Source organism: Scyliorhinus torazame, chromosome 12 (assembly GCF_047496885.1).
Source record: "Scyliorhinus torazame isolate Kashiwa2021f chromosome 12, sScyTor2.1, whole genome shotgun sequence".
NCBI lineage: Eukaryota > Metazoa > Chordata > Chondrichthyes > Carcharhiniformes > Scyliorhinidae > Scyliorhinus > Scyliorhinus torazame.
In genome coordinates, this window is record NC_092718.1 from 187,170,416 (window position 1) to 187,198,009 (window position 27,594).

General features: G+C 50.0%; 1 protein-coding gene across 1 annotated transcript in view; it reads right to left on the reverse strand.

Annotated features, from left to right (window-relative positions):
- Window positions 1–27,594, reverse strand: part of LOC140386809 (apoptosis-inducing factor 3-like) — an 89,421-nt gene that overhangs the window by 22,085 nt on the left and 39,742 nt on the right. The window contains exons 9-15 of the mRNA XM_072469516.1: window positions 26,228–26,319; window positions 23,261–23,391; window positions 20,965–21,080; window positions 20,225–20,296; window positions 20,042–20,105; window positions 19,851–19,927; window positions 6,692–6,809 (exon numbers count right to left, since the gene is read on the reverse strand). Of these exons, the coding sequence (XP_072325617.1) occupies window positions 6,692–6,809; window positions 19,851–19,927; window positions 20,042–20,105; window positions 20,225–20,296; window positions 20,965–21,080; window positions 23,261–23,391; window positions 26,228–26,319 (670 nt within the window). The remainder of the gene's footprint in view (window positions 1–6,691; window positions 6,810–19,850; window positions 19,928–20,041; window positions 20,106–20,224; window positions 20,297–20,964; window positions 21,081–23,260; window positions 23,392–26,227; window positions 26,320–27,594) is intronic.

Sequence of the window (27,594 nt, forward strand, 5' to 3'; positions counted from 1 at the left end):
CAATTAAGGGGCAATTTAGCGTGGCCAATCCACCTACCTGCACATCTTTGGGTTGTGGGGGCAAAACCCACGCAAACACAGGGAGAATGTGCAAACCCCACACAGACAGTGACCCAGAGCCGGGATCGAACCTGGGACCTCGGCGCCCTGTGGCACTAGTGCTATCCACTGCACCACCGTGCTGCCCCTACATGGACAAACTCAACATGGACAGTGACCCAGGATCGGGATCGAACCCGGGTCCTCGACGCTGTGAGGCATCAATGCTAACCACTGCACCACCGTGCAGCCCGAGGAGATTAGAGAGATAGGGTTAGACCATGGAGAGATTTGAAAACAAGGATACAAATTTTAAAATCACAACGTTGCTTGACTGTTTTTTGTCATTCCTACGTCCTTAAATTGCATAAGTAGTTTTGGCTTTGTGATTAGTCTCAGTAACATTTTCCCAAGGATCAAACATCAACTGTGGAGGCTACACCCTTCTCCCACAGAAAAATACATTCAAAACCAAAGTGATGGCTTTTCAACTTTAAACATAATGGATGGGAGCAAAATAATACTATCTTCCCTGGTCTTTTGTTCAATAAGTGCAAAGAAAGGTGTATACGTGCTACACAATGGGAATAGTCATATTTGTTCGAGTCCACAGCCAGCTTTGTAGACACCTATTACAATGGATCCACCTGATGGGGAAGGGCAACTTTGCTGATTTGTGTGGCAGCTTGGCCTCTGCCCAACTATCATTAACGGGATCCGGACTTCCGGATAGCCGCACATTCGGCGGCTCCCGCTAAAACTGACTTTTGGGCTCTCCAGAGGAGCCCCAACGGAAATTTTTCAACGACTTCCAGTGTGGGAAGGTGATAGCAAGGTCCACCCCCATAGTATATAGATTGGACCAGGAGCGGAGCGGTCAAAAAAGCGTTTTGGAGCAGCGAAAAGTGCGAGGGAGAAAAAACAAGATGGCGGCGGGCAGAGATCAAGCGGCATGGGTGCAGGAGCAGCAGGAGTTTCTCAGGCGCTGCTTTGAGGAGCTGAAGAAAGAGGTGCTGGTGCCCAACCCTGGATCGCTGACGGCGATCGAGGGGTTAGTGGAGACCCAGAAGGCCCAAGGGGCGGCGATCCAGGAGGTGCGGGAAAAAACCACGGAGAACGAGGATGAGATCTTGGGCCTGGTGGTGAAGATGGAGGCACACGTGGCGCTGCACAAGAGGTGGGCGGAAAGAATCGAGGACCCGGAGAACAGGTCGAGGAGGAAGAATCTTCGGATTCTGGGTCTCCCTGAAAGAGTGGAGGGGGCCGATGCCGGGGCATATGTGAGCACGATGCTCAACTCGCTGATGGGTGTGGGGGCCTTTCCGAGTCCCCTGGAGCTAGAAGGGGCTCATCGGGTCCTGGCGAGGAGACCCAAGGCCAACGAGCCGCCAAGGGCAGTAGTGGTGAGGTTTCACCGTTTCGTGGATAGAGAATGTGTCTTGAGATGGGCCAAGAAAGAGCAGAGCAGCAGGTGGGAGAATACGGAGATCCCAATCTATCAGGACTGGAGTACAGAGGTGGCAAAGAAGAGAGCTGGTTTTAATCGGGCCAAGGCGGTGCTCCATCGGAAGGGGGTGAGGTTCGGAATGCTGCAGCCAGCGCGATTGTGGGTCATGTTTCAGGATCGACACCACTACTTCGAAACACCTGAGGAGGCTTGGACCTTTATACAAACTGAAAAGTTGGACTCAAACTGAGGGTTTGTGGTTGTGGGGGGATTGTCGGTTGTATACAGGGTTTTAACTATGTGTAGGGAATGTTCCACGAGTTGGGTGATGGATGGGGATGGGGAAGAGATCTGATGGGGAGACTGTGAGAGAATGTGGGCGCCGGTGCTGGAGGGAGGGGAGGCCCGGGGATGGGGGAATTGAGATAAGGCTGCAACAGGAGCGGCGCCAGAGGGGGCGGGGCCGGCTCAGGAAAGCACGGGCTTTTTCCTGCGCTAGGGAAGAATGGAGGGGGGGGGGGGGGGTGTGGTGTGGAGGAGCGCACACTGATTGCTGGGGAGGGGGGATTCCCACACGGGGGGGGGGTCAATGGGACGGCGGGGGAGGCCGGAGTCAGCAGGAGTCAGCTGACTTACGGGAGTGTTATGGGGGGAGCAAAAGAGCTAGATATGGATCTGGCAGGGAGAGGGGGGGAGGGGGGGTAAATAGGTTTGCTGCTGCATTGGCCAATGGGGAACTGGAAACAGAAGAGGTGGTCGGGGCGGGGGCCCCCCGTCTGGGGGACTGGAGAGTGCGGGAGGCGCGGGCACGGGACTGGCCTATAAAAGGAGATGGCTAGTCGGCAGGAGGGGGGGGGGGGGGGGGGTTGGGAAGCCCCCCAATCCGGCTGATAACTTGGAATGTGAGAGGCCTGAATGGGCCGGTTAAGAGGGCCCGAGTGTTTGTGCTCTTAAAGGGACTGAAAGCAGACGTGGTCATGCTTCAGGAGACACATTTGAAGGTGCCAGACCAGGTCAGGTTAAGAAAGGGATGGGTAGGACAGGTATTCCATTCGGGGCTGGATGCGAAGAACAGAGGGGTGGCAATACTGGTGGGGAAGCGGGTGTCGTTTGAGGCCAAGAATATTGTAGTGGACAATGGAGGTCGATACGTGATGGTGAGCGGTAGGTTGCAGGGGGCGTGGGTGGTATTGGTAAACGTATACGCCCCAAACTGGGATGATGCTGGATTTATGAAGCGCATGTTGGGGTGGATTCCGGATCTGGAGGCAGGAAGCTTGATAATGGGGGGGGGATTTCAACACGGTGTTGGACCCAGCATTAGATCGCTCCAGATCTAGGACGGGGAAGAGGCCGGCTGCAGCCAAGGTGCTTAGGGGGTTTATGGACCAGATGGGGGGAGTAGACCCGTGGAGATTTGCTAGGCCCCTGGCCAGGGACTTTTCTTTTTTCTCTCACATACACAGAGCCTACTCCCGGATAGATTTTTTTGTTTTGAGTAGGGCGCTGATCCCGAAAGTGGAGGGAACGGAGTACTCGGCCATAGCTATCTCAGACCACGCCCCACACTGGGTGGAGCTGGAGTTGGGAGAGGAGAGGGACCAACGCCCGCTGTGGTGTTTGGATGTGGGATTACTGGCGGATGAGGAGGTGTGCGGGATAGTATGGGAGGTGCTGAAGGCGGTGGTCAGGGGAGAGTTAATCTCCATCAGGGCTCACAGGGAGAAGAGAGAGGGCAGGGAAAGGGAGAGGTTAGTGGGGGAGATCCTAAGGGTAGACAGGAGATATGCAGAGGCCCCAGAGGAGGGACTACTTAGGAAGCGGCGAAGTCTCCAGACGGAATTCGACCTGTTGACCACAGGGAAGGCAGAGGCACAGTGGAGGAAAGCACAGGGGGCGATGTACGAGTATGGGGAGAAGGCGAGCCGGATGCTGGCCATCAGCTCCGTAAGAGGATGGCAGCGAGGGAGATAGGTGGAGTTAAGGGTAGCAGGGGAACTACGGTGCGGAGTGCGGTAAAAGTAAATGAGGCATTTAAGGACTTTTATGAGGAGCTGTACAGATCTCAGCCTCCAGCGGGGGAAGAGGGGATGCAACGATTTCCCGATTAACTGAAGTTCCCGAGGGTGGAGGAGCAGGAGGTGGCTGGTTTGGGGGCGCCAATTGGGTTGGAGGAGCTGGTTAAAGGACTGGGGAGCATGCAGGCGGGGAAGGCCCCGGGGCCAGATGGCTTCCCGGTTGAGTTTTACAGGAAGTATACGGACCTGTTAGCCCCGTTGCTAGTGAGGACTTTCAATGAGGCAAGGGAGGGGGGGACCCTGCCCCCGACAATGTCCGGGGCGCTGATCTCTCTGATCCTGAAGCGGGACAAGGACCCACTGCAATGTGGGTCGTATAGACCGATCTCGCTCCTCAATGTGGATGCTAAGTTGCTGGCAAAAGTGCTGGCTACGAGAATTGAAGACTGTGTCCCAGGGGTTATTCATGAGGACCAGACGGGATTTGTAAAGGGCAGGCAGCTAAATTCCAATGTGCGGAGGCTCCTCAATGTGATTATGATGCCCTCGGTGGAGAGAGAGGCGGAGATGGTGGCAGCTATGGACGCAGAGAAGGCCTTTGACCGGGTGGAGTGGGAGTATCTCTGGGAGGTGTTGCGGAGGTTTGGGTTTGGGGAGGGGTTTATCAGGTGGGTTAAGCTCCTATATAGAGCCCCGGTGGCGAGTGTGGCTACGAATCGACGGAGGTCGGAGTATTTCCGGCTGTATCGAGGGACGAGACAGGGGCGCCCCCTGACCTCCCTGTTGTTTGCATTAGCAATTGAGCCTTTGGCTATGGTATTAAGGGAGTCCAGGAACTGGAGGGGGGTGGTCCGAGGGGAGAGGAGCATCGAATGTCGCTGTATGCCGATGACCTGTTGCTGTATGTGGCAGATCCAGTGGAGGGGATGGTGGAGGTCATGCGGATCCTAAGGGAGTTTTGGGACTTCTCGGGCTATAAGCTCAATGTAGGGAAAAGTGAGCTCTTTGTGGTGCATCCAGGGGACCAGGGAAGAGGGATAGATGACCTACCGTTGAGGAGGGCGGAAAGGAGCTTTCGGTACTTGGGGATCCAGGTAGCTAGGAGCTTAATTTGACGCGGCTGGTGGAGCAGATGGAGGAGGACTTTAAAAGATGGGATGTGTTGCCACTCTTGCTAGCGGGCAGGGTACAGTCGATTAAAATGATGGTCCTCCCGAGGTTTCTCTTTGTGTTCCAGTGCCTTCCTATTATGATTACCAAGGCCATTTTTAAGCGGGTAGGTAGGAGCATCATGGCTTTTGTGTGGGCAAACAAGACCCCAAGGGTAAGGAGGGGGTTTCTGGAGCGTAGTAGGGACAGGGAGGGCTGGCGTTGCCGAATCTGGGTGGCTATTATTGGGCAGCCAACGTGGCGATGATCCGTAAGTCGGTAATAGAGGGAGAGGGGGAGGCGTGGAAGAGGCTGGAGATGGCGTCCTGCAAAGGAACGAGCCTGGGGGCGCTGACGGTACCGCTGCCGCTCTCGCCGACAAGGTACACCACGAGTCCAGTGGTGGCGGCAAAGCTAAAGATCTGGGGGCAGTGGAGACGCATAGGGGCGAGGTGGGAGCCTCGGTGTGCTCCCCGATCCGGGAGAACCATCGGTTCGTCCCAGGACGGATGGGCGGGGGGTTTCGGAGCTGGCATCGGGCAGGGATCAGAAGGATGGGGGACCTGTTTATAGATGGGACGTTTGCGAGCCTAAGGGCGCTGGAGGAGAAGTTTGGGTTACCCCTGGGAAATGAGTTCAGGTATATGCAAGTGAGAGTGTTTGTGAGGCGGCAGGTGAGGGGATTCCCGTTGCTCCCGGCACAGGGGATTCAGGACAGGGTGATTTCGGGCGTATGGGTCGGAGAAGGCAAGGTTTCGGCGATATATCAGGAGATGAAGGAAGAGGAGGAGGCTTCGGTAGAGGAGCTGAAGGGCAAGTCGGAGGAGGAGTTGGGGGAGGAGATCGAAGAGGGTCTGTGGGCTGATGCCCTGAGTAGGGTTAATTCCTCTTCCTCGTGTGCCAGGATCAGCCTGATACAGTTTAAGGTTATTCACAGAGCGCATATGACAGGGGCGAGGCAAGTAGGTTCTTTGGGATGGAGGACAGATGCGGGAGGTGCTCGGGAAGCCCGGCGAATCACGCCCACATGTTCTGGTCGTGCCCGCACTGGATGGGTTCTGGAGGGGTTTCGCGAAGACTATGTCCAAGGTGGTGAAAGTCCAGGTCAAGCCAAGTTGGGGGCTGGCATTATTTGGGCTGGCGGACGAGCCGGGAGTGCAGGAGGCGAAAGAGGCCGGCATTCTGGCCTTTGCGTCCCTAGTAGCCCGGCGGAGGATCTTGCTCATGTGGAAGGACGTGAAGCCCCCCAGTGTGGAAGCCTGGATAAATGACATGGCACGGTTCATTAAGCTGGAGAGGATAAAGTTTGCCTTGAGAGGGTCTGCGCAGGGGTTCTTCCGGCGGTGGCAACCGTTCCTAGACTATCTCGCGGTGCGTTAGAATGAGGTCGGTCAGCAGCAGCAGCAACCCAGGGAGGGGAGGGGGGGGGGGGGGCGGGGGGGGGAGTAGTTGGGCGGGCGGGGGAGGTTTTTCTTCCCTAGGGGTACTTGTAAAAAGCATATGGGAGGGTTATTATGTGCGGGAGAAACCCACTGTATAAGTTCTGTAGTATGTTTGATTGTTATGTTTATGTTTTGTTCTGTTCTTTTCTGTTACGGGTGGGGGGGGGTTTAATTGGTTGCAAATTTTTGTTGGAAAGACTTTGAATAAACATATATATTTTTTTTAATTAACAGGATCCGCAATCAGCGTTCCACCTAACCCCAGCATTCAAAAGTTCGGATTTTTTCCCCCAAATATTCAGCACAAGGATGTAATGTTGCCGAATGAAGCACTTCACTACTTTTGATAACCAGCATCATTATAAGCAGCTCAAGGTTTGCTATGCTCCTCTAACAATTTGCTTAAATGGCATTCGGAGAGGAGTCCACCTTAATGAAACAAGGTGCCATCTCATATTTTACACCAGTTACCCATGTGAACTCTCCAAATGACAATGTCAACTAACGCTGAATTTGGTTTGCACCGGGGTGGGGGGGGGGGGGGGGGGGGGGGCGGAATTTGTAAAATAACATTTCTCAAATGACCATCTCATTACCTTGTCTGTGCGCGAGTTGCCAGTGACCAATATTAACACTCTGGTTCTTGTGCAATGGAAGTGGAAATGAAGTAACATCCCCAGCTGCAAATACTTTAGCAACACTGGTCTGCATGAACTGAAACAAAGAACCAAAAAAAAAGAATAATCACTTTCTTGGTACAGTTCAAATTAGAGTTAGATTCAATCTGCCACAATATCCTATAATAATATTCTAGATGGTTCAACTTCCGTTCCAGTCATAACCGGTCTTTTTGTCATTTAAAAAAAAATCTATCATGTGATGTTTGGGAAGGCTGCCACTTCGGCTGATCGGGGGAGTGGGGTTTGGTACCTTGGCATGTGTCATGGAGTTGGACCCAGCTGCACAAGTTGAATTTGGCACAGTTGATGGAGGGAATGAAGGCGGATTTAAGAGGTGGGATGTGCTGCCATTGTCAGTGGCTGTTCGAGTTCAGACGGTAAAGACGACAGTGTTGCTGAAGTTTTTGTTTGTGTTTCAGGACCTCCGATCTTGGTGACCAAGTTCTTTGTTGGGAAGGTTAATGGGATAATTTTGAGGATTGTGTGAGCGGGTGAGACTCCTTGGCCTAGGAGGTTTTCTTGGAGAGGGATCGACGGGGGGGTTAAGTTTTGCCGAAGTTGCAAAACTATTATCACGCAACAAATATCGCACTGGTTAGGAAATGGGCACAGGAAGAGCAGTCAGTGTGGGGGTAGATGGAGGAGGACTCATGTACCAAGACCAGTTTGAGAGCACTATTGCTGCCGCCCCTTCCTTTTCCGCCTGCCAGATACTCCACGAGCCTGATGATGGTATCAGCGTTGAGGGTGTGGAACCAGTGCCGGCAGTATTTTAGAATGGAAGGATTATCCTTGTGGGCACTGATTTATGACAATCATAGGTTTGCCCTGGTAGGGTTGGATGCAAGGTTCTGGGGTGGCAGCAGGTGGGGATAGAATCATTTAGGGATTTATTTGTTGGAGGCAAGTTTGCAGACCTGGAGGGGAAATATCAGTTGCCAAAGGGGAACGGTTCAGCTATCTGCAGGTTGGGCATTTCATGTGGAAGGACGGGTCTCGTTTCTGGCACTGCCACCCCTGATGCTGCAGGACAAATCTTGGTCCACGGAGTCCGGCTTCAGCCAATTCAATTCACTTCATGTGATATCCAGAAACAACTGAAGGCACTGGATACTGCAAAGGCTATGGGCCCCGACAATATTCTATCAATAGTACCGAAGACTTGTGCTCCAGAACCTGCCATGCCGCTTGTCAAGCTGTTCCAGTACAACTACAACATTGGCATCTACCCGGCAATGTGGAAAATTGCCAGGTATGTCCTGTAAACAAAGCAGGGCAAATCCAACCATGTCAATTACTACCCTATCTGTCTACATTCATCATACAATCGTGATAGAAGGGGTTGTCGACCGTGCTATCAAGTGACACTTACTCATTGATGCTCAGTTTGGGTTCCACCAGGGCATGTCAGCTCCTGACCTCATACCAGCCTTGGTCCAAATATGGACAAAATGCTGAAAAGAAGTGAGGTGAGAGTGATTGCCTTTGACATCAAGGCAGTATCTGATCGAGTGTGGCATCAAGGCACCCTAGCAAAACTGGAGTCAACGGGAATCAAGTGGAAAACATTCAACTGATTGGAGTCATATCAAATACAAAGGTTGTGATTGTTGGAAGTCAATCATTTCAGCTCCAGGACATCACTGCAGGAGTTCCTCAGGTAGTGTCCAAGGCCAAACCACCTTCAGTCGTTTCATCATGACCTTTACTCCATCAGAAGGTCAGATGTGCGGCTGTTTATGGATGACTGCAAAATGTTCAGTACCATTCATAACTACTCAGATACTGAAGTAATCAGTGTCCATATAGATCATAGAATTTACAGTGCAGAAGGAGGCCATTCGGCCCATCGAGTCTGCACAGGCCCTTGGAAAGAGCACCTTACCTATGCCCACACCTCCACCCTATCCCCGTAACCCAATAACCCCACCGAACCTGTCGACACCAAGGGGAATTTAGTACGGCCAATCCACCTAACCCGCACATCTTTGGACTGTGGGAGGAAACCGGAGCACTCGGAGGAAACCCACGCACACACGGGGAGAACGTGCAGACTCTGCAGAGACAGTGACCCAAGCCGGGAATCGAACCTAGGATATGCAGCAAGCCTGGCCAATATTCAGGCTTAGGCAGACTAATGGTAAATAACATCCATGGCACACAAGTGTCAGGCAAAGACCATCTTCAACAAGAGATAATCTAACCATCGCCCCAGGATTACTATCGCTGAATCCCCGACGCTATCAACATCCTGGAGGTTACCATTGATCAGGAACTGAACTGGACCAGCTACATAAATACAATGGCTACAAGTGCAGGTCAGAGGCTGGGAATTCCATGGAGGGTAACTCCCCAAAGTCTGTCCATCACTCACAAGGCATGAGTTAGGAGTGTAATAGAATACTGTTCTCTTTCCTGGATGAGTGCAGCTCCAACACTCAAGAACCTCGACTCCATCCAGGACAAAACAGCCCGCTTATTGCTATCCCTTCCAGAAACATTCACTCCCTCTACCACCACGCACAGCAGCAACAGTGTGTACCATCTACAAGATGCACGGCAGCAACTCACCAAGGCTCCTTCGACACTTTCCAAACTCATGACCTCAAAACCTAGAAATAGAAGGGCAGCAAATACATGGGGACACCACCACCTGCAGGTTCCTGTTCAAATTACACACCATCTTGACTTGGAACTATATTGCCATTCCTTCACTGTCACTGGGATAAAATCCTGGCACTCCCGCCCTAATGGCACTGTGGGTGTTCCTACAACACATGGACTGTAGCAGCTCAAAAGGCAGCTCAACACCACCTTTTCCAGGGCAATTACGGCAGGGCAGTAAACATTGGCCTAACCATCTCATACACTAATATAAAAGAAACCATAAAATCGGTGCCCCCTAGTTCGCTTATCCTTCGTCAGTCGGAAAAGTTCCTCCCTATCTACTCTGTCCCGACACCTTATGATTTTGAGCACCTCTATCAGGTCTCCCCAAGAAGAACAGCCTTTGCTTCTTTTGCCTCAAAACATACAAATTAAATTCAAAAATCTCATTACCCTCACAATTCTAACTAATTCTAATTCTTCCTTCATTCCAGGCTTGCGCAGCAAAATCTGCTACTTCCTTATAGACCTTCTTTTACATTTTTCAATCAGATCCATCATGGCATAAATATCAATGGACCTTCCAAAATGACAGCTCAAACTTAGTTCCATTTTTACCCTCGGCAATGATCTTGATTGAAGACTTCCGACCTAGTCTGCTTTCTCCCTTCACTCTTGCCTATCCAGAGAATCAGTGTTCACCACTCTGCTCCGCATGTCCCTTCAAAAAAATTCAGCGATCACGGTGCGCCTGGCATGGATTGGGGCACGGCGGATGAATAGTGGGAGGGGGCAAAATCAAGATCAGTGCTGGGCGCAGCTATTTTGCGATTCACCCAGCCCGCTCCCGATGGCAAGTTCCGGATTATGCCCACAAATGGCAAGAATATCATCAACCCTGATTTGCATTCATTCAATCTCATCAACGAGATTGAAGTCGAATGCACCGGACTTGCAGGAATTACCTGACTTCCCAACAGGAAGTCATGCGGGCGTCGTTTAGTATTCCTCTACAAAAACAGGAACCTGGCGCAATGGCTACGGAGGGGAAATGAGGAGGTGAGCAGCCATTTCCCGACATGTAGCTCAAGGGCACAGGAGCGGTTGTCCCAGTGCTCGGGTGGGGGGCTCTGCGTCTGTGAGGCCTTCAAGCCATCTTTAAATATTGTGGAGATCCGTAACGCAGGCAGCCACAGCTGCAGCCTTTCTGTCCTAACCAAACACTTCCAGGATAGAGCCCTGCTACAGCTTCTATTCCGAAATTCAATTTCACCCCCTTTAATTGGGGGCTGCCCCTAGCTTCACAACTGAAGGCAATTTCAAATGAGGAATTAATCTTGGTTAGTCGTAAGAGCACTTCCCAGCTGCAGGTTGCGTTCGCTTGTTATAGTTGGTGGACTTGCAAATGCCTGGAGGCTGCTGTAGCTGAGAGTTTGTTTGCTGCTGTCTTTTCGGTTTGCCTGCTGCTTATTCCTATGGAGGGAAGCAAGAAAGAAGGTCGTAGCCTTTCGGTCTCTTTTGTCTGAAGTGCGGCGAGGGGAGGATTTTGGCAGGCCAACAACCAGTCTACGGATGCAGGAGGGCTTGCTTCGAGCAGTGTGTGGATGTTTTTAAAAGATCTGTTGTGTGTATTCTGTCCTGGACTTGTGGGTCACTTGTTAATGCCCCGTGTTCCTGTGGTCTGGCCCTCGGACAGGGTGGTGATGGAAGATCAGATGCTGATACTGCCGGAGAGGGATGGCAGCCCGACTCGACAGCGCAGCCCGGAGTTTACGCAGGGACACTTTCATGGACTACTGGTGACCTTTTATGTTCAGTAGCCATCTGCTGCTCTCGTTATGGGAGCCATGTAGTCGCTGGTGTTCCTTGGTTTCCTTTTGCACTGCGTTTAGTCTATGTTTGTCAGGGGGCAGAATTACACGATCAATACAATTTTTTGCATCGTTCGCTGAGGGCGGCTGTGTGCTTATCTGCTGCAACCCCTCTCGCTTCCATGGCCTGGACCCTGGCAAATTACAAGTGCTGGAGAAGGGGTGGGATGTTCTCTCTCCTTCTTCCACTGTGTCGGCGTTACCTAGTGTCGGCGTTACCTTTGCTGGTGGACTGTACTGCTCGCTCTCGCGCAGGCACAGTCATTAGCGCCTTCACTTTCTGTATCATCGCTGCTGGGTACAGTTCTAGCTGATTCGGCGGATGTTGGGGGAAGCCATACCTGCCACGAAAGTGTCCCGAATTAAAAGTTCCGTGTGCTCGATCCCCGTCACTGCGTCACGGGCAGCCGCAGTTTTGGCCCAGCACTATCAGTGCCCGGTAGAAGTCTTCCAGTGTCTCATCTGGGCTCTGCCGTCTCGTTGCCAGCAGGTGACGGGCATAGACCTAGTTCAGTGGACGGATGTAATGTCCTTCTAGCAGCTCCATAGCTGCAGCATAGTTCGCCGCCCGTTTCGATCAGGGGGTAGATCGCCGGGCTGACCCGCGAGCGTAGGAGGTGTATCTTCTGCCTTTCCATGGGGGTGTCGGCAGCCGTGTCGAGGTAGCTCTCAAAACACGCCAGCCAATGCTTGAAAATAGCAGCGGAGTTGTCTGCATGGGGGCTGTGCTGAAGGCACGCCGGCTTGATGCGGAGATCCATCCTTCAAAAGTTCTAGCTGATTAAATTGATGCACAATCAATACTCTCAAGACAAAGAGGAGTCATATCTAATCGACTCTAATCAGCTAGAACTGTACCTAGAAGCGATGATACAGAAGGTGAAGGCTGCTGGGACGGCATCGGTTCTTATACCCCGCCTCTCAGGGCGGGGCTATGTACATTAGCCAATGGTAGACCCCTAGGTCTAGCCAATGGTCATTCACCTCTCAGGAACTGCAATACCTGGTATTACCACAGTGCTGTTTCCTTCCTTTTCTGTAACCGGAAAAAAGGACAATTTCCCGGGCCCTGGAACACCGGCCTCATGGGGACACGAGTCCAGAAGGCAATCCGGTTAGAAGCAAAAAGATGCTGCGTGATCTGGTGCGCGACATTGATGCAAATGAGCAACCTGATGAAGACGTTGAAGAAATGCTTTCGCAGATTGCTGATGCTTTTGTTGCTGGTGTGGTGAGTGCTGCATGTAACTGGCACATCATTGTGGGTTAAACACGCTGCAAGTCACGGATGTTCAACTGCACCTTGAGCGCCAGTGGAATATATGGATGCCAGGATTTGGTCCCGGTGAGATTGAGCCGTGTGGGAGGGCCTGCACAGCTGCAGGTTCTGGATGTAAAATGGCACTGGTACGTGGAACAAGTACCACATTGATGGAAAGATCATTTCTACGACAAATTCCTGGACATGATAACACATTCTCGTGCTTATCCTCCGTTTCTGTTGAGGAACCTGCGAGGGCTGGTACCATGTGTTTGGTTTTCCTGTGAAAATGAGCTGATACAGCCTTGTATTGGTACAAATATGGAACAATGATGTTTCCTTGTTGTTTAATGGTTAGTGTGATATGTGGAATATGACGTAGTTGATTTTCAAATCTTTGTTACTGTTGACCGTTTAATAAACAAAATATTCTCAACTCTCAAGTGCCTCCTCGAGGGCCATTTCTCAGAGGATGATTAGTGCACCACATGTCCAGCAAATTTTGATGCCTGACTAGTGGGCGGGATTCTCCACTCCCACGCCGGTTGGGGGAATCGCCTGGGTCGCCAAATTTTCCTGCGACGCTGGTCCGACGCCCTCCCGCGATTCTCCCAAGCGGCGAGAACGGCCCCATCGAGTCCGCGCGGCGCAGGCCGGAGAATCGCCCGAGACACCCAAAATGGCAATTTTCCGGCACCCCTGCTATTCTCAGGCCCGGATGGGCCGAGCGGCCAGGCCAAAATGGCAGGTTCCCCCCCGGCGCCGTCCACACCTGGTCGCTGCCGGCGGGAACAGCGCGGGAACGCCTGGGGGGCGGCCTGCGGGGGGGGATCCCGCACCAGGGGGTCCTCAAATGGGGTCTGGCCCGCGATCGGTGCCCACCGATCGTCGGGCCGTCCTCTCTGAAGGAGGACCTCCTTTCTTCCGCAGCCCCGCAAGATCCGTCTAACAACTTCTTGCGGTGCGGACTCGAGAGGACGGTATGCACGGGTGCCGCCAGTTATGCGGCGCCGGCCGCGTCATGTATGCGGCGCCGCCTTTACGCGACAACAAGGCCTGGCGCGTGTAGATGACGCAGCCCCGATCCTAGCGCATTATCGGGCCCTGAATCGGTTGGGGTAGGGGCCGTTTTGCGCCGTCGTGAATCTCGACGGCGTTCACGACGGCGTGGGCACTTCGGCGCGGTAGTGGAGAATCCCGCCCAGTGTGTCTGAACTCTAGGAGCGTCAGCACCATAGAGGAAGCTGCCAACAATCAAAAACTAAAGAGCTAGATCTCGCAGCAAGGGCTAAGTATGTGGATGAGCGGAGGGCACCTGAGCACGGTCTCCCTAATGTTCCTTGCAGAGGTCTGGCATGGTGGTGGCTCCTGATGTGGCCAGGGTTGAGTGTGCAGAGCAAGGTTCGCCAGCACAACTGACTCGCTGGATGGCACTCAGTGACAGTGGGACAGTCATGGTAAGGGTGAGGAAGGCTTGGGGGATTTGAGGGTTCCAGGATGGAAGCCCTGACTGATTGTCGGTCTCTCTCCTTCTCCAATTCCTTCCATAAATAACTGCTGGTGTCGATCTCCCAGTGGCTGACCTCACATTGCTTTTGGCAACTGAGGCATCAGATGGAGGTGACTGTAGCAACGCCAACACAGGCTGGAGGTGGCACCACATGTGCAGGGGGCCGCCGCTTACTCTGAAGATCTCGCTGCCCATCAGGCTGAGAGGGACCAGAAGGGGAGGCCAACAACAGCCCAACATGTACAGGCATTGGTGGTCATTCAATCAGCTGATGGGCACCATATGCCGCAGAAGACTGCCTCAGCAGTGATGCACCTGTTCCATGTCCTTGTGGAGTTGGCACCAGTGGAGGAGGACACCCGCTATTGGTGGCCATGAAGGTGACTGCAGCCCTGAAATTTTATACCACCAGGTTATTCTAGGGCTCGTAAGGGGACCTGTGTGGAATATCCCAATCTTCTGCCCACAGGTACAACCAGGAAGTTGCAGATGCTCTGTATACCCGGGAGTCCAACTATATCACGTCCAGCTGGACCAAGCCCACAACGATGCCCTGGCTGCAGGATTTGCTGCCATCGCCGGGCTACCGTAGGCCCAGGGGGTGATCAATGGCACACATGCTGCACTGCGAGCACTGAGGCATCAGTATTAACAGGAAGGGGTTCCACTCCCAGAATGTTCAGATTGTGTGCGACCACTCCACTTCCGAATCATGCACCTGTGCGCCCACAACCCTGGGAGTGTGCATGACAGCTACATCCTGGGCACTCAGATACCCTGTGTCTTAGAGGACCACCCCAGGGATGACTCATGGGGGACAAGGGTTACCTGCTGAGGTCATGGCTGATGACTCCGGTGCGGAGGCCGGAGACGGAGGTGGCAACCTATTATAAGGCTCACACTGCCACCCGTGCTGTCATAGACCTGTGCATCGGCTTGCACAAAATGCCCAGACCTCTCGTCCGAGGAGGTCCAGGAGGGGCTGGAGGTCGAGCCCAATGAGGAGCCAGAAGATGGAGGACAGGCAGCGGCAAGAGTCCGGCATGCAAGGAAAACCAGGGAAGCCCTCAGAGTCTCCAGATTCTCCTAGTACAAGGCTGTGACCGTCAGCTCAACCCCGTGCCCTCCCCCCAGTTCTTTCACTAACCCACCCCCCAACTATTTCCCTCCCTCCTGCCCCCCCCCCCCCCCCCCCCATCATAACGGCCACTCCCCAACTACCCTGTTCACCCCCCCCCCCTTCAGGGGTCTATGTTACATCATTCAGGGTGATGGGCCTGTGTTGGCACCATCAGCGTCACCATAAAAGGCAGGAGAATGATGATAACTCGCGTGAGGAAGGTTTGCTGCCTTTTGTGCCCTGTGGCCTTTGCAGACATCCTCTGGAGGGCCTGGAGCCCTGCCCGACTTACCAGCATCACTGACGTCGCTGTATCACCGTGTTCTGCACGCTGCACTCGCAATGCGCTGGTGTCAGGAGGCGAGGGGGATTCAAAAGAACTGGAGACCACCATAATGTCCTTGGTGCAGGCCCCCCGATTGGCCTCCAACCTGTCTTCCTCCCCGACGATGCCCCTAGGGCCCTGGGGACTCCATGGGATGGAGAGGTAGCTGGAGTGAGCTCCCCACTGTGCACAACGGTGCCGACGCCCTGACCGATGCTCCTTAGTGACTGGGCCACGCTCAGCAGTGCATTGGCGATGACCCTCAGCATCTGGGACATGTAGAGGTCATCAGCCATGGTCGTCACAGATGCCTTGGACACCACCACTCATGATGTGGATGTCATGTTTTCCACTTTAGTTGTCACCTTAGCAGTGTTGGCTTCAGTGCCGCGCATTGTCGACACCGTCTCCTTTGCCTGCAGCCTTTGGGACTTCTTCAATCAGTCTTGTAGTCATTGGAATATCGCTGACTCCCCCTCCTTAATTTCATGGCTGGGTCCTATCATCTACTTCAGCTCTGGCAGAACCTCGTCCAGAGGCTCCGCATCTGACTGGGACCCAGCTGTATCCTGGGATCCAGCAGACCTCCGACTGCTGTCTCCCCTGGATGTTCCTGCCTCCTGCATCAGCAACTGTGAGGTGCTCACCAGATTGTGCCCCAGAAGCCTGTCCACTAATGCCGCCCATTGAGGACTGTCACTGCGCTGATGGAAGTTGCGGGTGATAGCGGTCATACCTTGCAGTGGTTTTTTCGGAACTCTCAGAGATGTTCTCTTGAGTGGCGGGGGTGCGGGAAGCTACTCTGGATGGCCTGGTCTCATCAGTTGGAGATCTTGTGGGACAATGGACATGTGGTCAGTGAGAGGGAAGGATCATTTTGTCTAACATGGACTCACTTGAGACAGGTAATCTGGGTGAAGGTCTGTTTGGTGCAGGCCAACCTCACTGGCGGTGACTGCCCTCTCCTCAGTCAACCCCGTGATCGCCAGAGCCTGTTCCTCAACCGCAGGGGGTGAGGACTCTAACCCCCCTCCCGCAAAACTTCTTGGCCCTTTTCCATTCATTATGGGCTAACTTCCCCCGGTGGGGACAAAGAGAGGGCATTGTGAGCCACATGCTTGGTGGGTGGGAGGGGGGGAGTCTGTGACAGGTGGCATGAGTGGGCACCACACCTGGACATCAAGGGGTTATGCTAATGGGTGCAAGGTGGTTCTAAGGAACAAGCACGTGGGGAGGGTGTGAGATGTCAGCCAATGAGTTGGTGGTGGTGGATTGGGGGAGGCAGGCAGAACTGATGCCAGGAGAGAGATGGTAACTTACCCTTGCAGCTCATTGGAGGCAATTGGCCTTTGTCAAACATTGGATGGCTGCCCACTCTAACAGCCGCTGCCACTGCCTCCCAGGCAGCATTGCTGACCCTGCTGCTGGTTCCCCAATCCCCTCGGGTACAGGGTGGTCCACCTCTCATCCACAGCGTGAAAAGCCTTGTGAGGTCGCCATCCCCAAAGTGAGGAGCAGGTCTAAACGCTGCCATGCTTGTGTGCTGACTGGGAGTGAGGGAGCATTTAAAAGCAGCTCCCTTTGTTAGCAGCAAGACACTGAGGTGCGGGTCCAGTGAATCAGATGGTGAGATAGCCAATGATGTTGAGAATCTTCTAGGGGCTCAATGTTGGCACTAAGTACCGTTGAATATGGGCCTCGATCTTGCCAACGCGGCCGTCGCGAAACACGCCACCAAATGTGCCCAAAATGGGCTAGATTTCTCTTTTGAATCACGTCCTATGTTTAAATTTTATATCACTAACTGAAACCTGTCTCATTAGGCATCTTCTGCCCCCTATTGAGAGCTCCCTTCTTGGAGTAATTTGTTTAAGTTTCCATTAGGCCCCTCCCCTTTACTTTTCTGGTTCCTTCAAACACCTGGTCTTCTTCCATCTTTCCCCCACTCCTCAATTTCACTACCTCTCGTCCTCCTCCAACCTGACCCTTCATCTTCACCGCTAGCCCAACTATATCACTGACCAACGCCTTGACTATCATTCCTCATAGCTTTGTCAGTAATGAAATATATAAAAGGTTACCACCGACCATTTATCTTTTTTCCCCTCTCACCCCGATCGTCCTTTGCTCCCATTACCTTTATTATTCACTCTGGAAAAATCTCTTCCCGAGCTCTCACAACTCTCTCAAATCATTCCCTTATTTACAACTTCCGCACTTTGGGTGGGGGTGGTGGTGGAAAGGGACAGCTCGTTGCTAGGGGCAAGTGTCATCTACCATCATGGCCATTTGATATTCTCCGTCCCCCGACAGTTGGTCAAGTGGCTGAAGAAGAAGGTGAATGTGGATATTGTGAAATTTGGCAAGGAGGCGAGTGATGGACTGCAAAGTGGGGTGGGGGGGTGGGGGGGGGGGGGGGAAGAGATGGTGAGGGGTTGATCTGCTTGTGTGAGCTGGCAAGGAAGCCAGCTGCCGGTAAGTTGACTAAGGGGGTAGGTTCGCTGTAAATGTCTGTTTTCAAATGTTAATTTATCCATTCATATCCACTGGGATTCTGCCCCAGGTCATTGTCAGGGTGGGGGAGGGAGATGTGCCCCCTCTGTGCCGTGGCCAAATCCTCAACAAATCCAGTATTGAGTGGATTTGGAGACCGAGGTGGAGGAAACCTGCAGAGGGTCCCAAATCCCCAACACCATTCGATAACCAATCCACCCCCATCTTAGGGGGAAAATGATGCCCCTCGGATAGTGAAGGATCCCTCAGACATGGCACAGAGGTCGTCAGTTCCAGCTCGGCCGTCAAGGTCGCCGAGGTGAGATGGAGGATCGACAGACGGGGTGGGCGGGTTTGCGCACTGACTCCTGGTCCGGCACCATCTAGAGTTTCAATGTTCTGATCCAGGCTTTCAGATCGCCACCATGGCCTCATCATCCCCCCCTCTTCCAGCCCCTACACTCCTCCCCATCCCTGTAACCTCCTCCAGCCCTTGCACCCCCCTGGTAGTACATTGGTTAGCACTATTGCTTCACAGCGCCATGGTCCCAGGTTCAATTCCCGGCTTGGGTCACTGTCTGTGTGGAGTCTGCACATTCTCCCCGTGTCCGTGTGGGTTTCCTCCGGGTGCTCCGGTTTCCTCCCACCATTCCCGAAACACGTGCTTGTTTGGTGAACTGGACATTCTGAATTCTCCCTCAGTGTACCCGAACAGGTGGCGGAGTGCTACTTGTGACAATAAAGATTTTTTTTAAACGACATCTGCCACTCATGACTGGCTTATTTGTTCCCTCATCTGCCCATGGTGCCTGTATTTCTATCAAACGTATCACTGTTTCCTACGCTCAGGACTTCCCCAATACAGTATCCACAAGGGGTGCAAATTGTGGCATTCATAGCACAGAACAGATTGCCAAATCTGAGTTTATCATGCCAAGCTTTACAATATTTCCTCCCTCTCAACTAAACCTGACTATTCTAAATCATCCCAAACGCTTTTGCTAAATAACTAGCCACCTCCTTAAAACTCTTCTCCTCAGTTTCATCCACCTTCACATTAAAGCATCACGGGGGGGGGGGGGGGGTCATGGATCTCTTTAAATCAAAGTTGGCCCACCTGCACAGTTGCCTCCACTGCTTCCTCATCACCCTCGCCGACAAGCACCAGTCCATAATCTCTCCCATGACTCTGTATGCCTTCAGAAAAGTTTTCCTCTCTCTTCTACAATCCCTCCAAAGTCTTGCAATCCACACTCCTTCCCTCCCACCTCAATTCCAATGCACTTATTTTCTTTCCATTATGGATAATTCCCTTCCTTCACCCACCACCACCTTCAGCCCTTCAAAAATATTGTCATAATCGGTCTTGCAAAGAATAAACAAAAACCTCCCACTTCACAGGAAACAGACAATTTACAAAAATCTTGAATCTCTCACCCTTGAGAGTCCCTGATTTTAAGTTTCTCCATGTATCAGATGATTTCCATGACCAATGCATTAGGAATAATTCCTGGGACTGAAGAATTGGGATTTGCTTGTATCCATATGGGGAGGGAGAATAGCAACAATAAGGAAGGCTTTGGTATTTGGAGGGGCTGGTTTAGCACAGTGGGCTAAACAACTGGCTTGTAATGCAGAACAAGGCCAGCAGTGCGGGTTCAATTCCTGGACCGGCCTCCTCTAACAGGCGCGGAATGTGGCGACTAGGGGCTTTTCACAGTAACTTCATTGAAGCCTACTTGTGACAATAAGTGACTATTATTATTATTTGAACTTTAAATGAGGGGAGCATGTGAAAGTGCATATTACAATCATCTCATTCAGAAAGTGTTACCACTTAAAGTAGCATATATAAAGGTAAACAAACTCATAGACAAAACGTCTGCACCTCATTAACAACAATTGTTCCCTTTGAATCTGTATTTATACGACTCCCTTTAAGGAAATCAGTTGCAGGTGTCACTCCTTTCAACAAGCCAGCGAGTAATTCATGGAAAAGAAAACAACATTTGAGAACACCAGCAATCAGAGAAACGAACAGGTTCAAATAAAACATCCAATTAAAAGAGAATTTTATACCAATTCCAACCACACAGATATCTGCTGGGAGAACATTTCCACCTGCGAGTTCAATTTCTTTCAACTGCAAATATATGGAAAACAATTGTTTTTCAAATTCAAGCTACAGGAATTGAAACAGTATGCAAAGAAATTTTAAAAAGTGTTGTGAATTTAAATGATGAAACATTGAAATTGGTTTACCAATCCATCCTCTCCCCTCAGCTCAGTCACGTGATCCAGCATGTAAAACTTCACAGCTTGCTCTTCAAACACCTGTAATTTCACAGGCTTAAAATTAGAATACCAAGCTAAAGTTCCATGTTTTCTTTTATTCTATTAAATCCATCAGGACAGTGGAAATTGTGCAAGTTTATATTAAAAGCTGAGGACAACTGGAGCAGGTTTAAAATCCTGTCTTGAACAGCAATAAAATACTTTTGAAAGTTTTGACTGAAATTAGATGATAATTAGATGGTCGGCAACACAGTGGTTAGCCCAGTTGCTTCACAGCTCCAGGGTCCCAGGTTCGATTCCCAGCTTGGGTCACTGTCTGTGCGGAGTCTGCACGTCCTCCCCATGTCTGCATGGGTTTCCTCCAGGGGCTCCGGTTTCCTCCCACAGTCCAAAGATGTGCAGGCTAGGTGGATTGGCCATGCTAAATTGACCCTTAGTGTCCAAAAAGGTTAAGTGGGGTTACTGGGTTATGGGGATAGGGTGGAGGCGTGGGCTTGAGTAGGATGCTCTTTCCAAGGACCGGTGCAGACTCGATGGGCCGAATAGACTCCTTCTGCACTGTAAAATCTATGACCTATAACAAAATGGAAAGTAGAAAATACAAACAGCAGTTTCCTTTCAGAACTGTCCCTGGTCTATCATTTATAACCATCCCAACTGGAACTTTTTGAATTGTTTGCATTTCAAACATTTGAATTTTAACTTAACTTCATTATAGCTTTGCCGATTTCTAGCCCCAGCACATGCTGATATGGTACCTCAGAGGTTCCAATCACTGTCACCGATTTGGCTTTTTCAGCCATAAAGGCAGCTACCTCCATTCCTGGAACACAAGAGAAAAACCCTTCAGAGAAATATTTTCATTACTTAATTTTATGAAGCAGCGTGTCAGCCATGGCTCGTCACCAGCACACTTGCTTCCGAGTTCAGCAGGTTGTGGGTGCAAGTTCCACTCCAAAGGTTTGCATAATGTCTATGCTGGCACTCCCATTGCAGCACTGCGGGAATACAAAATTTGTTGGAGGTGCTGATTTTCAGCTGGGACATTAAACCGAGGTCCTGTCTGACACCACACTCCTGTGGCGGGTTTCTTGGTGACAGGATGGGCAAGCCATGCAAAATGTCATCGACATGAGCGGCCAATGGCAAAACACGCCACGGAGGGGGCTGGAAAATCCTATCCTAATTTTTTCAGTGGACAAAGATAAAGGATTTCTGTTGCCACTAATGGCTCATGCACAGCACTGTAATAGCTAATAGTTGACAACCATATTACAACCACTTTAACTAGACATCAATGTCTTCTGGAAGTATATGTTGTGGCTTCTGCACTACTGCCGACTTCACCCCAAAACTCTACTGTGCAGACTTGCAATGTAACACTAATACGACAAACAAACCTATCATTCAGCTCAAAGCAATTTCAATGCCTAGAATATTAAGAAATCCTTAGATCATTGGTTTCAGATTACAGTAGGATATCTGAATCTTTTGATTGTTTGGCTTGACTTTCAGAAACGCATTGCAGAAATTAATTAAACTTGTTGATGATACCAGTTTAAACAGAAGCAATAGAACTGAAAGAAGCAGCTTAGAAAATAATGAACAAATTGGACTAAGTATATAAGTAGGCAGACAGTGGATTAAATTTAATACAAGTATGCAAAATATTTCTCATAGGATTAAAAGAAAACCACTCCAAAATTTGTTTCGAAATAGTTGAGACTGAAGTTGCAAAAGACCTATGAATCCTAGCAGACTCGACGCTCAACATGTCCCCCAATTAGCTAATGGAAAGTTGAAGTTTTTTTTTTAAAAGCCAAAGGAAGTCATGATCAAAACGTACGTTGCTCCAATCCGGGTCACCGAGACACATGAGGAACATGCAAGCATTGTAAATAGTACAGAAAAGCCATGAAGTTGATTTCCAGAACCAATAGTCTGAGTAATGAGGAAAGATGAGAAACTTTGGCTTCTTTAAGACATAAATGGGGCAGTCAATGAGTTATAGGAAATAACAAACAGGTCGAAAAAGGTAGACCTGAAACATTTATGTTGGAAAATGAACAGGAGAGTTCAAGCTTGTACAGAAAATTTAGAATGGATGCCAGAAAGCTCATCACAAACAATGGTTGACACTAGATTAATCTGTCAGATCGAGCAGTGGAAGTGAAAATAAACCTGATCATCTGATTCTTTAACATCTCCTAGAATTTTGCAGCCAAGGTCGTTCATAGAGGTTGTGTTATACTGGTTCAGCAGTGAAGGCATGAAAATATAAACTTAAATAAGGGATGCCAGTTTGGCCCTTGTAAAAGACAACGGTGAACTAAGGAACGACTAAAGCAATCACTGCGCTAAAATAAAAAACACATATATTATCGCATCAACAAATCCACTTTGATTGTTGCACTCCTTTGTAATTAATTTATCAGTTGGAACACACTGAGGAAAAATAGAAAATGCTGCAAATACTCAGCACCTTAGGGGAAAAACAGTTAACATTTCACTTTGATGATCTTTCATTTGAGGAAAATCAAGTTGGCTCTGTTACAGGAAAATTAGTCTCCAACCGAATTCTTTTGTTTCCGCCGTGCGAATGTAACTTTTACTAAGTACAGAAAGGGAAAATGTTCCCCTCAGAAAAGTGTAATCTTTAAAAAAAAAAAATTTAGAGTACAAATTCATTTTTTCCAATTAAGGGGCAATTTAGCGTGGCCAATTGACTTACCCTGCACATCTTTGGGTTGTGGGGGGCGAAACCCATGAAAACACGGGGAGAATGTGCAAACGGGGAGACAGTGACCCAGAGCCGGGATCTAACCTGGGGCCTCGGCGCTGTGAGGCAGCAATGCTAGCCACTGTGCCACCGTGCTGCCCGAAAAGTGCAATCTTTTGCATGCAATCACAGGACTCCAAAAATAAATACTCCTTAATTTATGGCATTGACAGAACTATGTGTATTTTGGTACAGCTTCTCCAGAAGAAAAGTTTTAAAATTACCAATGAATGAGGTGCCAATGATGACGACATTACTTCCTGCTGCTAGTTCATTGATTTGATTTGCATCTTCAGGGGTACGCAAGAGACAAACGTTTTTTAGACCTGCTCCTGGACAATCGAGCATTCTGGGTCTGTATTTAAAGGATAACATGACATAAATAGAACAATGCAAGAACTCAAGAGGAACACAAATATGCTCAATATTTGCATCCATGGCTCTGATGTTAACCAGGATATTAAAGTGCATAGCACAGACCACAGTGAATTCCAAAGAACTCAGATAGAAAAACAGACCTGAAGTACTTTTTAAAGGTAATAAGCGCCACATTGGCAGAAAAACACTATCAAGTTTAAAAATACAGGGGCTGTTTCGCACACTGGGCTAAATCGCTGGCTTTGAAAGCAGGCCAGCAGCACGGTTCAATTCCCGTGCGCCGGAATGTGGAGACTACGGGCTTTTCACAGTAACTTCATTGAAGCCTACTTGTGACAATAAGCGATTTTCATTTTTTTTTTCAAATTCACGTTATTTAAACATACTATGGGAGACCTGTGCATTCGGTCTGTACATATGCAGTTACAAACATACTTGCTTTTTGGTGATACATCCATGTACGTTATGATCCCAGTTTGTTCCCTGCACTGTTCAACGAGGCCAATGTGCTGTGCACCAACCAATTTGTGAATCACAAGTCAATGTACTGACACTTCATTGAAGGTGCTAGAAGTAGTATGAAGTCACTCGCACATGAAATGTTTTTAAAACTAGTGTATACATATTCTTTCATATCAGTAAAGATATTGGGCTGGATTTTCGGCCACGCCTGCCGCAAGATCATTACGAACGGGACGGGGACCATGTAAAGGTCCGTTGACCTCGGGCGGGAATTTCCAGCGGTCATACAATGGTCATACCCATTAACTCGGTGATACTGTCAGAATTTATGTTGTGTTTCCCACAAGTGTATGGGATCCTTCATTACCATTATATGTTTGTGAGATCTTGGTCAATTTCTAAAGAAGTATATTGGGTAGGTTGCCTTGGTTTTGAACCAGTTAGTTAATTTAAAACTTGGGGCGGAATTTTCCCTGAATTGCACTAAGTGACAGGCGTTTTAAAAAAAAGGTTTTTCCCGGCTGGCCATAAGGGTGGATTTCTGCGCCATGTCGTCTGCTTCATTAATTATGCAGGCGCAGAAAACACAGTGTATTGCTGGTGGGCGGCCTTGGAATCGTCCGCCATGCCATTGTCTCACCGTTACCTCATTCTAGATGCCATATCTAAACTGCAACTACATGCACAATTCTTACCGTTTGCAGCCCAGACTGCTCCAGTGGAGACATGTCCCTGAAAACCAAGTCGAGTTCAGTGACCAGTCACTGGAATGCCTTTTGGAGGCCTACCTTGATGTCCTCCACTCCTACCCTGGCCACTGGAGGTCCACCAACCTTGCTTAAAGATGGCGTCCCGTTCTCTGGGGAGCCGGCCTGGCCTGCTCCATCGTGCTCTGCCCTGCCAGACTGACTGTGTAAACCACGCCCCCAGGTTTGGTTTTGTCAGAGTGTCAGAAAATCTGGTCTGAAAACTCAGCAGTGCATCTGGAGAGAAAAGTAGCTTACTTTGCTTCTGCGGCATGCAGGCAAAAAAAGAAATGGGAATGTAAAACAAAGGAAAAAATGAGTAACGCTGAAAGAAAGTTTTACTACACAGAAACGAATAAATTCTAGCTTCAGAGTATCTTAATCTCTCTTACAACTCCCCTTAAACCTGCACACCACAGATATTCTTCCTCCTGACCATTTCTTTTTTTTTAAATAATTTTTATTAAAGGTTTTCATAAAATATCAATAACAAAATGAGAAAAAAAAGAACCCAACAGGGTTAAGTACAAAACACAATCTAGAAAAGCAACACTCCATACCGCTCCCCCCCCCCCCCCCCCCGTACATAGATAATAAATTAACATTAACACCCCAACTTAACACAACAGGTATATATGCCCCCTCAGACCCTTCAGTGTAAATAACAAAAACAATAATAAAGTAACCCCCCCCCCCCGAGCTGCTGCTGCCATTGACCAATGTCTATCGTTCTGCCAGAAAGTCTAAGAATGGTTGCCACCGCCTAAAGAACCCTTGTACCGACCCTCTCAAGGCGAATTTCACCCTCTCCAATTTAATGAACCCTGCCATATCGCTGAACAAGGATTCCACGCTTGGGGGCCTCGCATCCTTCCACTGAAGAAGAATCCTTCGCCGGGCTACCAGGGACGCAAAGGCCAGAATACCGGCCTCTTTAGCCTCCTGCACTCCCGGCTCCTCTGCCACCCCAAATATTGCGAGCCCCCAGCCCGGTCTGACCCTGGATCCTACCACCCTCGACACCGTCCTAGCTACGCCATTCCAAAATTCCTCCTCCTGACCATTTCTAAGCCACAGTAAGAATCTTACAACACCAGCTTAAAGTCCAACAGGTTTGTTTCAAATCACTAGCTTTCGGAGCACTGCTCCTTCCTCAGGATTCACCCAAAGAAGGAGCTGCACTTCGAAAGCTAGTGATTGGAAAAAAACCTGTTGGACTTTAACCTGGTGTTGTAAGATTCTTACTGTGCCCACCCCAGTTCAACGCCGGCATCGCCACATCATTTCTAAGCCAGACAAACATGCAAGTCAATTAATTTAACAAACCACAAAAATAAAGATTTGCCATGAATGGGGTGGGGGGAAAGAATGCCATTTCTCAAAGCCTTAGATATCACCATAGGGTGGCTGTCTGCTTTGTTTCTAATACTCACATTCTCCATCTCATTTGGGATCCAAGCAATAAAGCATGGATTTAGTCAAATAAAATTCGAAAGATCGAAGCAGGTTAAGAGAAACCCAACTCACACACACATCCAACATTACTAATGGCAGATACTAGCTATAGCTCAGAAGGGACTGAGTTGAAGGGAGTCAACCACTTACATGCTTCCTGTTGCAATCAGCAAGTTGTCATAGCGCTGAATGGTTCCATCTTTGAAACTGACTTTCCTTTTTCTTGTGTTCACAGATGTGGCCTAAAGCACAGTAAAACAAAGATGAACATCAATCCGAAAGTGGGATACTGAAAAGAAACCACTCTGGAACCAAAATGCAGCAAAAAGACTAAGAGGATCTAACATAAACTTTCTTCACCTCATTAATTGAAGATGCTTTCATTGATCCTTTAGAAGCGCTGACATATCCTGTAAGCGCCAAGGAATTAATGTAACTAAACCATCATGAATAATGTGATGCATTGCATGCAGGTTACAGTACAGACTTCCTGTAGTCTAACTTGTTGGGTTTCAATTAAAAATACTCTGGAAGGCTAGCTCTCTGGAACGGAGATTAGAAGTTTTATGCAGACTCTGTATGGTAGTCACCACTGTTGCATTATATTGTATATATGGGTATTACAGTAAGGCCCTTGTACTACAGGTACGGGGGTAGATCCCTGCCTTCTGGCTCCGCCAGTGTGTGCTCTCCGAGCAGCAGCCATTTCGTAAGCTGCTGTAGGAGGCCACACATCTCTGTGTAATAAAGCATCGATTACATTCTACTCTCGTCTCGTCGTAATTGATAGTGAGATTTTTCAGAGATGGACCTCTGCATCAAGTCGGATCGCCTGCAGCTGCATCCTCAAGCAGTCAACGCCAAAAAGGACTTCGAACATTGGCTAGCCTGCTTTGAAGCATACATCGGGTCTGCGCCAGACCCAATCTCAGAAGCACAAAAGCTCCAGATTCTGTACACGCGACTGAGCTCCAACATTTTTCCCCTCGTCCACGACGCGCCTACCTACGCAGAGGCCATGGCGCTACTGAAGGAGAATTACGCTCAGCAGACCAACAAGATCTACGCCAAGAACCTCCTATCCACGCGGCACCAACTTCCCGGTGAGTCTGTGGAAGATTTCTGGCGTGCCCTGCTCGCCCTGGTGAGAGACTGTGACTGTCAGTCCGTTTCGGCCACTGGAGATTCGAACCTGCTAATGAGAGACGCGTTCGTTACGGGCATAGGGTCTGACTACATCCGCCAGCGCCTCTTAGAAGGGGCCACGCTTGACCTCGCAGCGACCAAGAAACTAGCGCTCTCGCTCACCTCATGCAACGTACAGGCCTATGCCCCCGACCGCACGGCCCACCCCCCCTGTGCATCCGGGAACCCGCCAGCGGCCACCCCATCGTGGACCCCATCAGCTACCGCCCTCAGCCAACCCCACGCCTGCGCCGCGCGGCAGCCAACCAACCCCGGGGGACCCAAGTGCTACTTCTGCGGACAGACAACACACCTCCGGCAGCGCTGCCCGG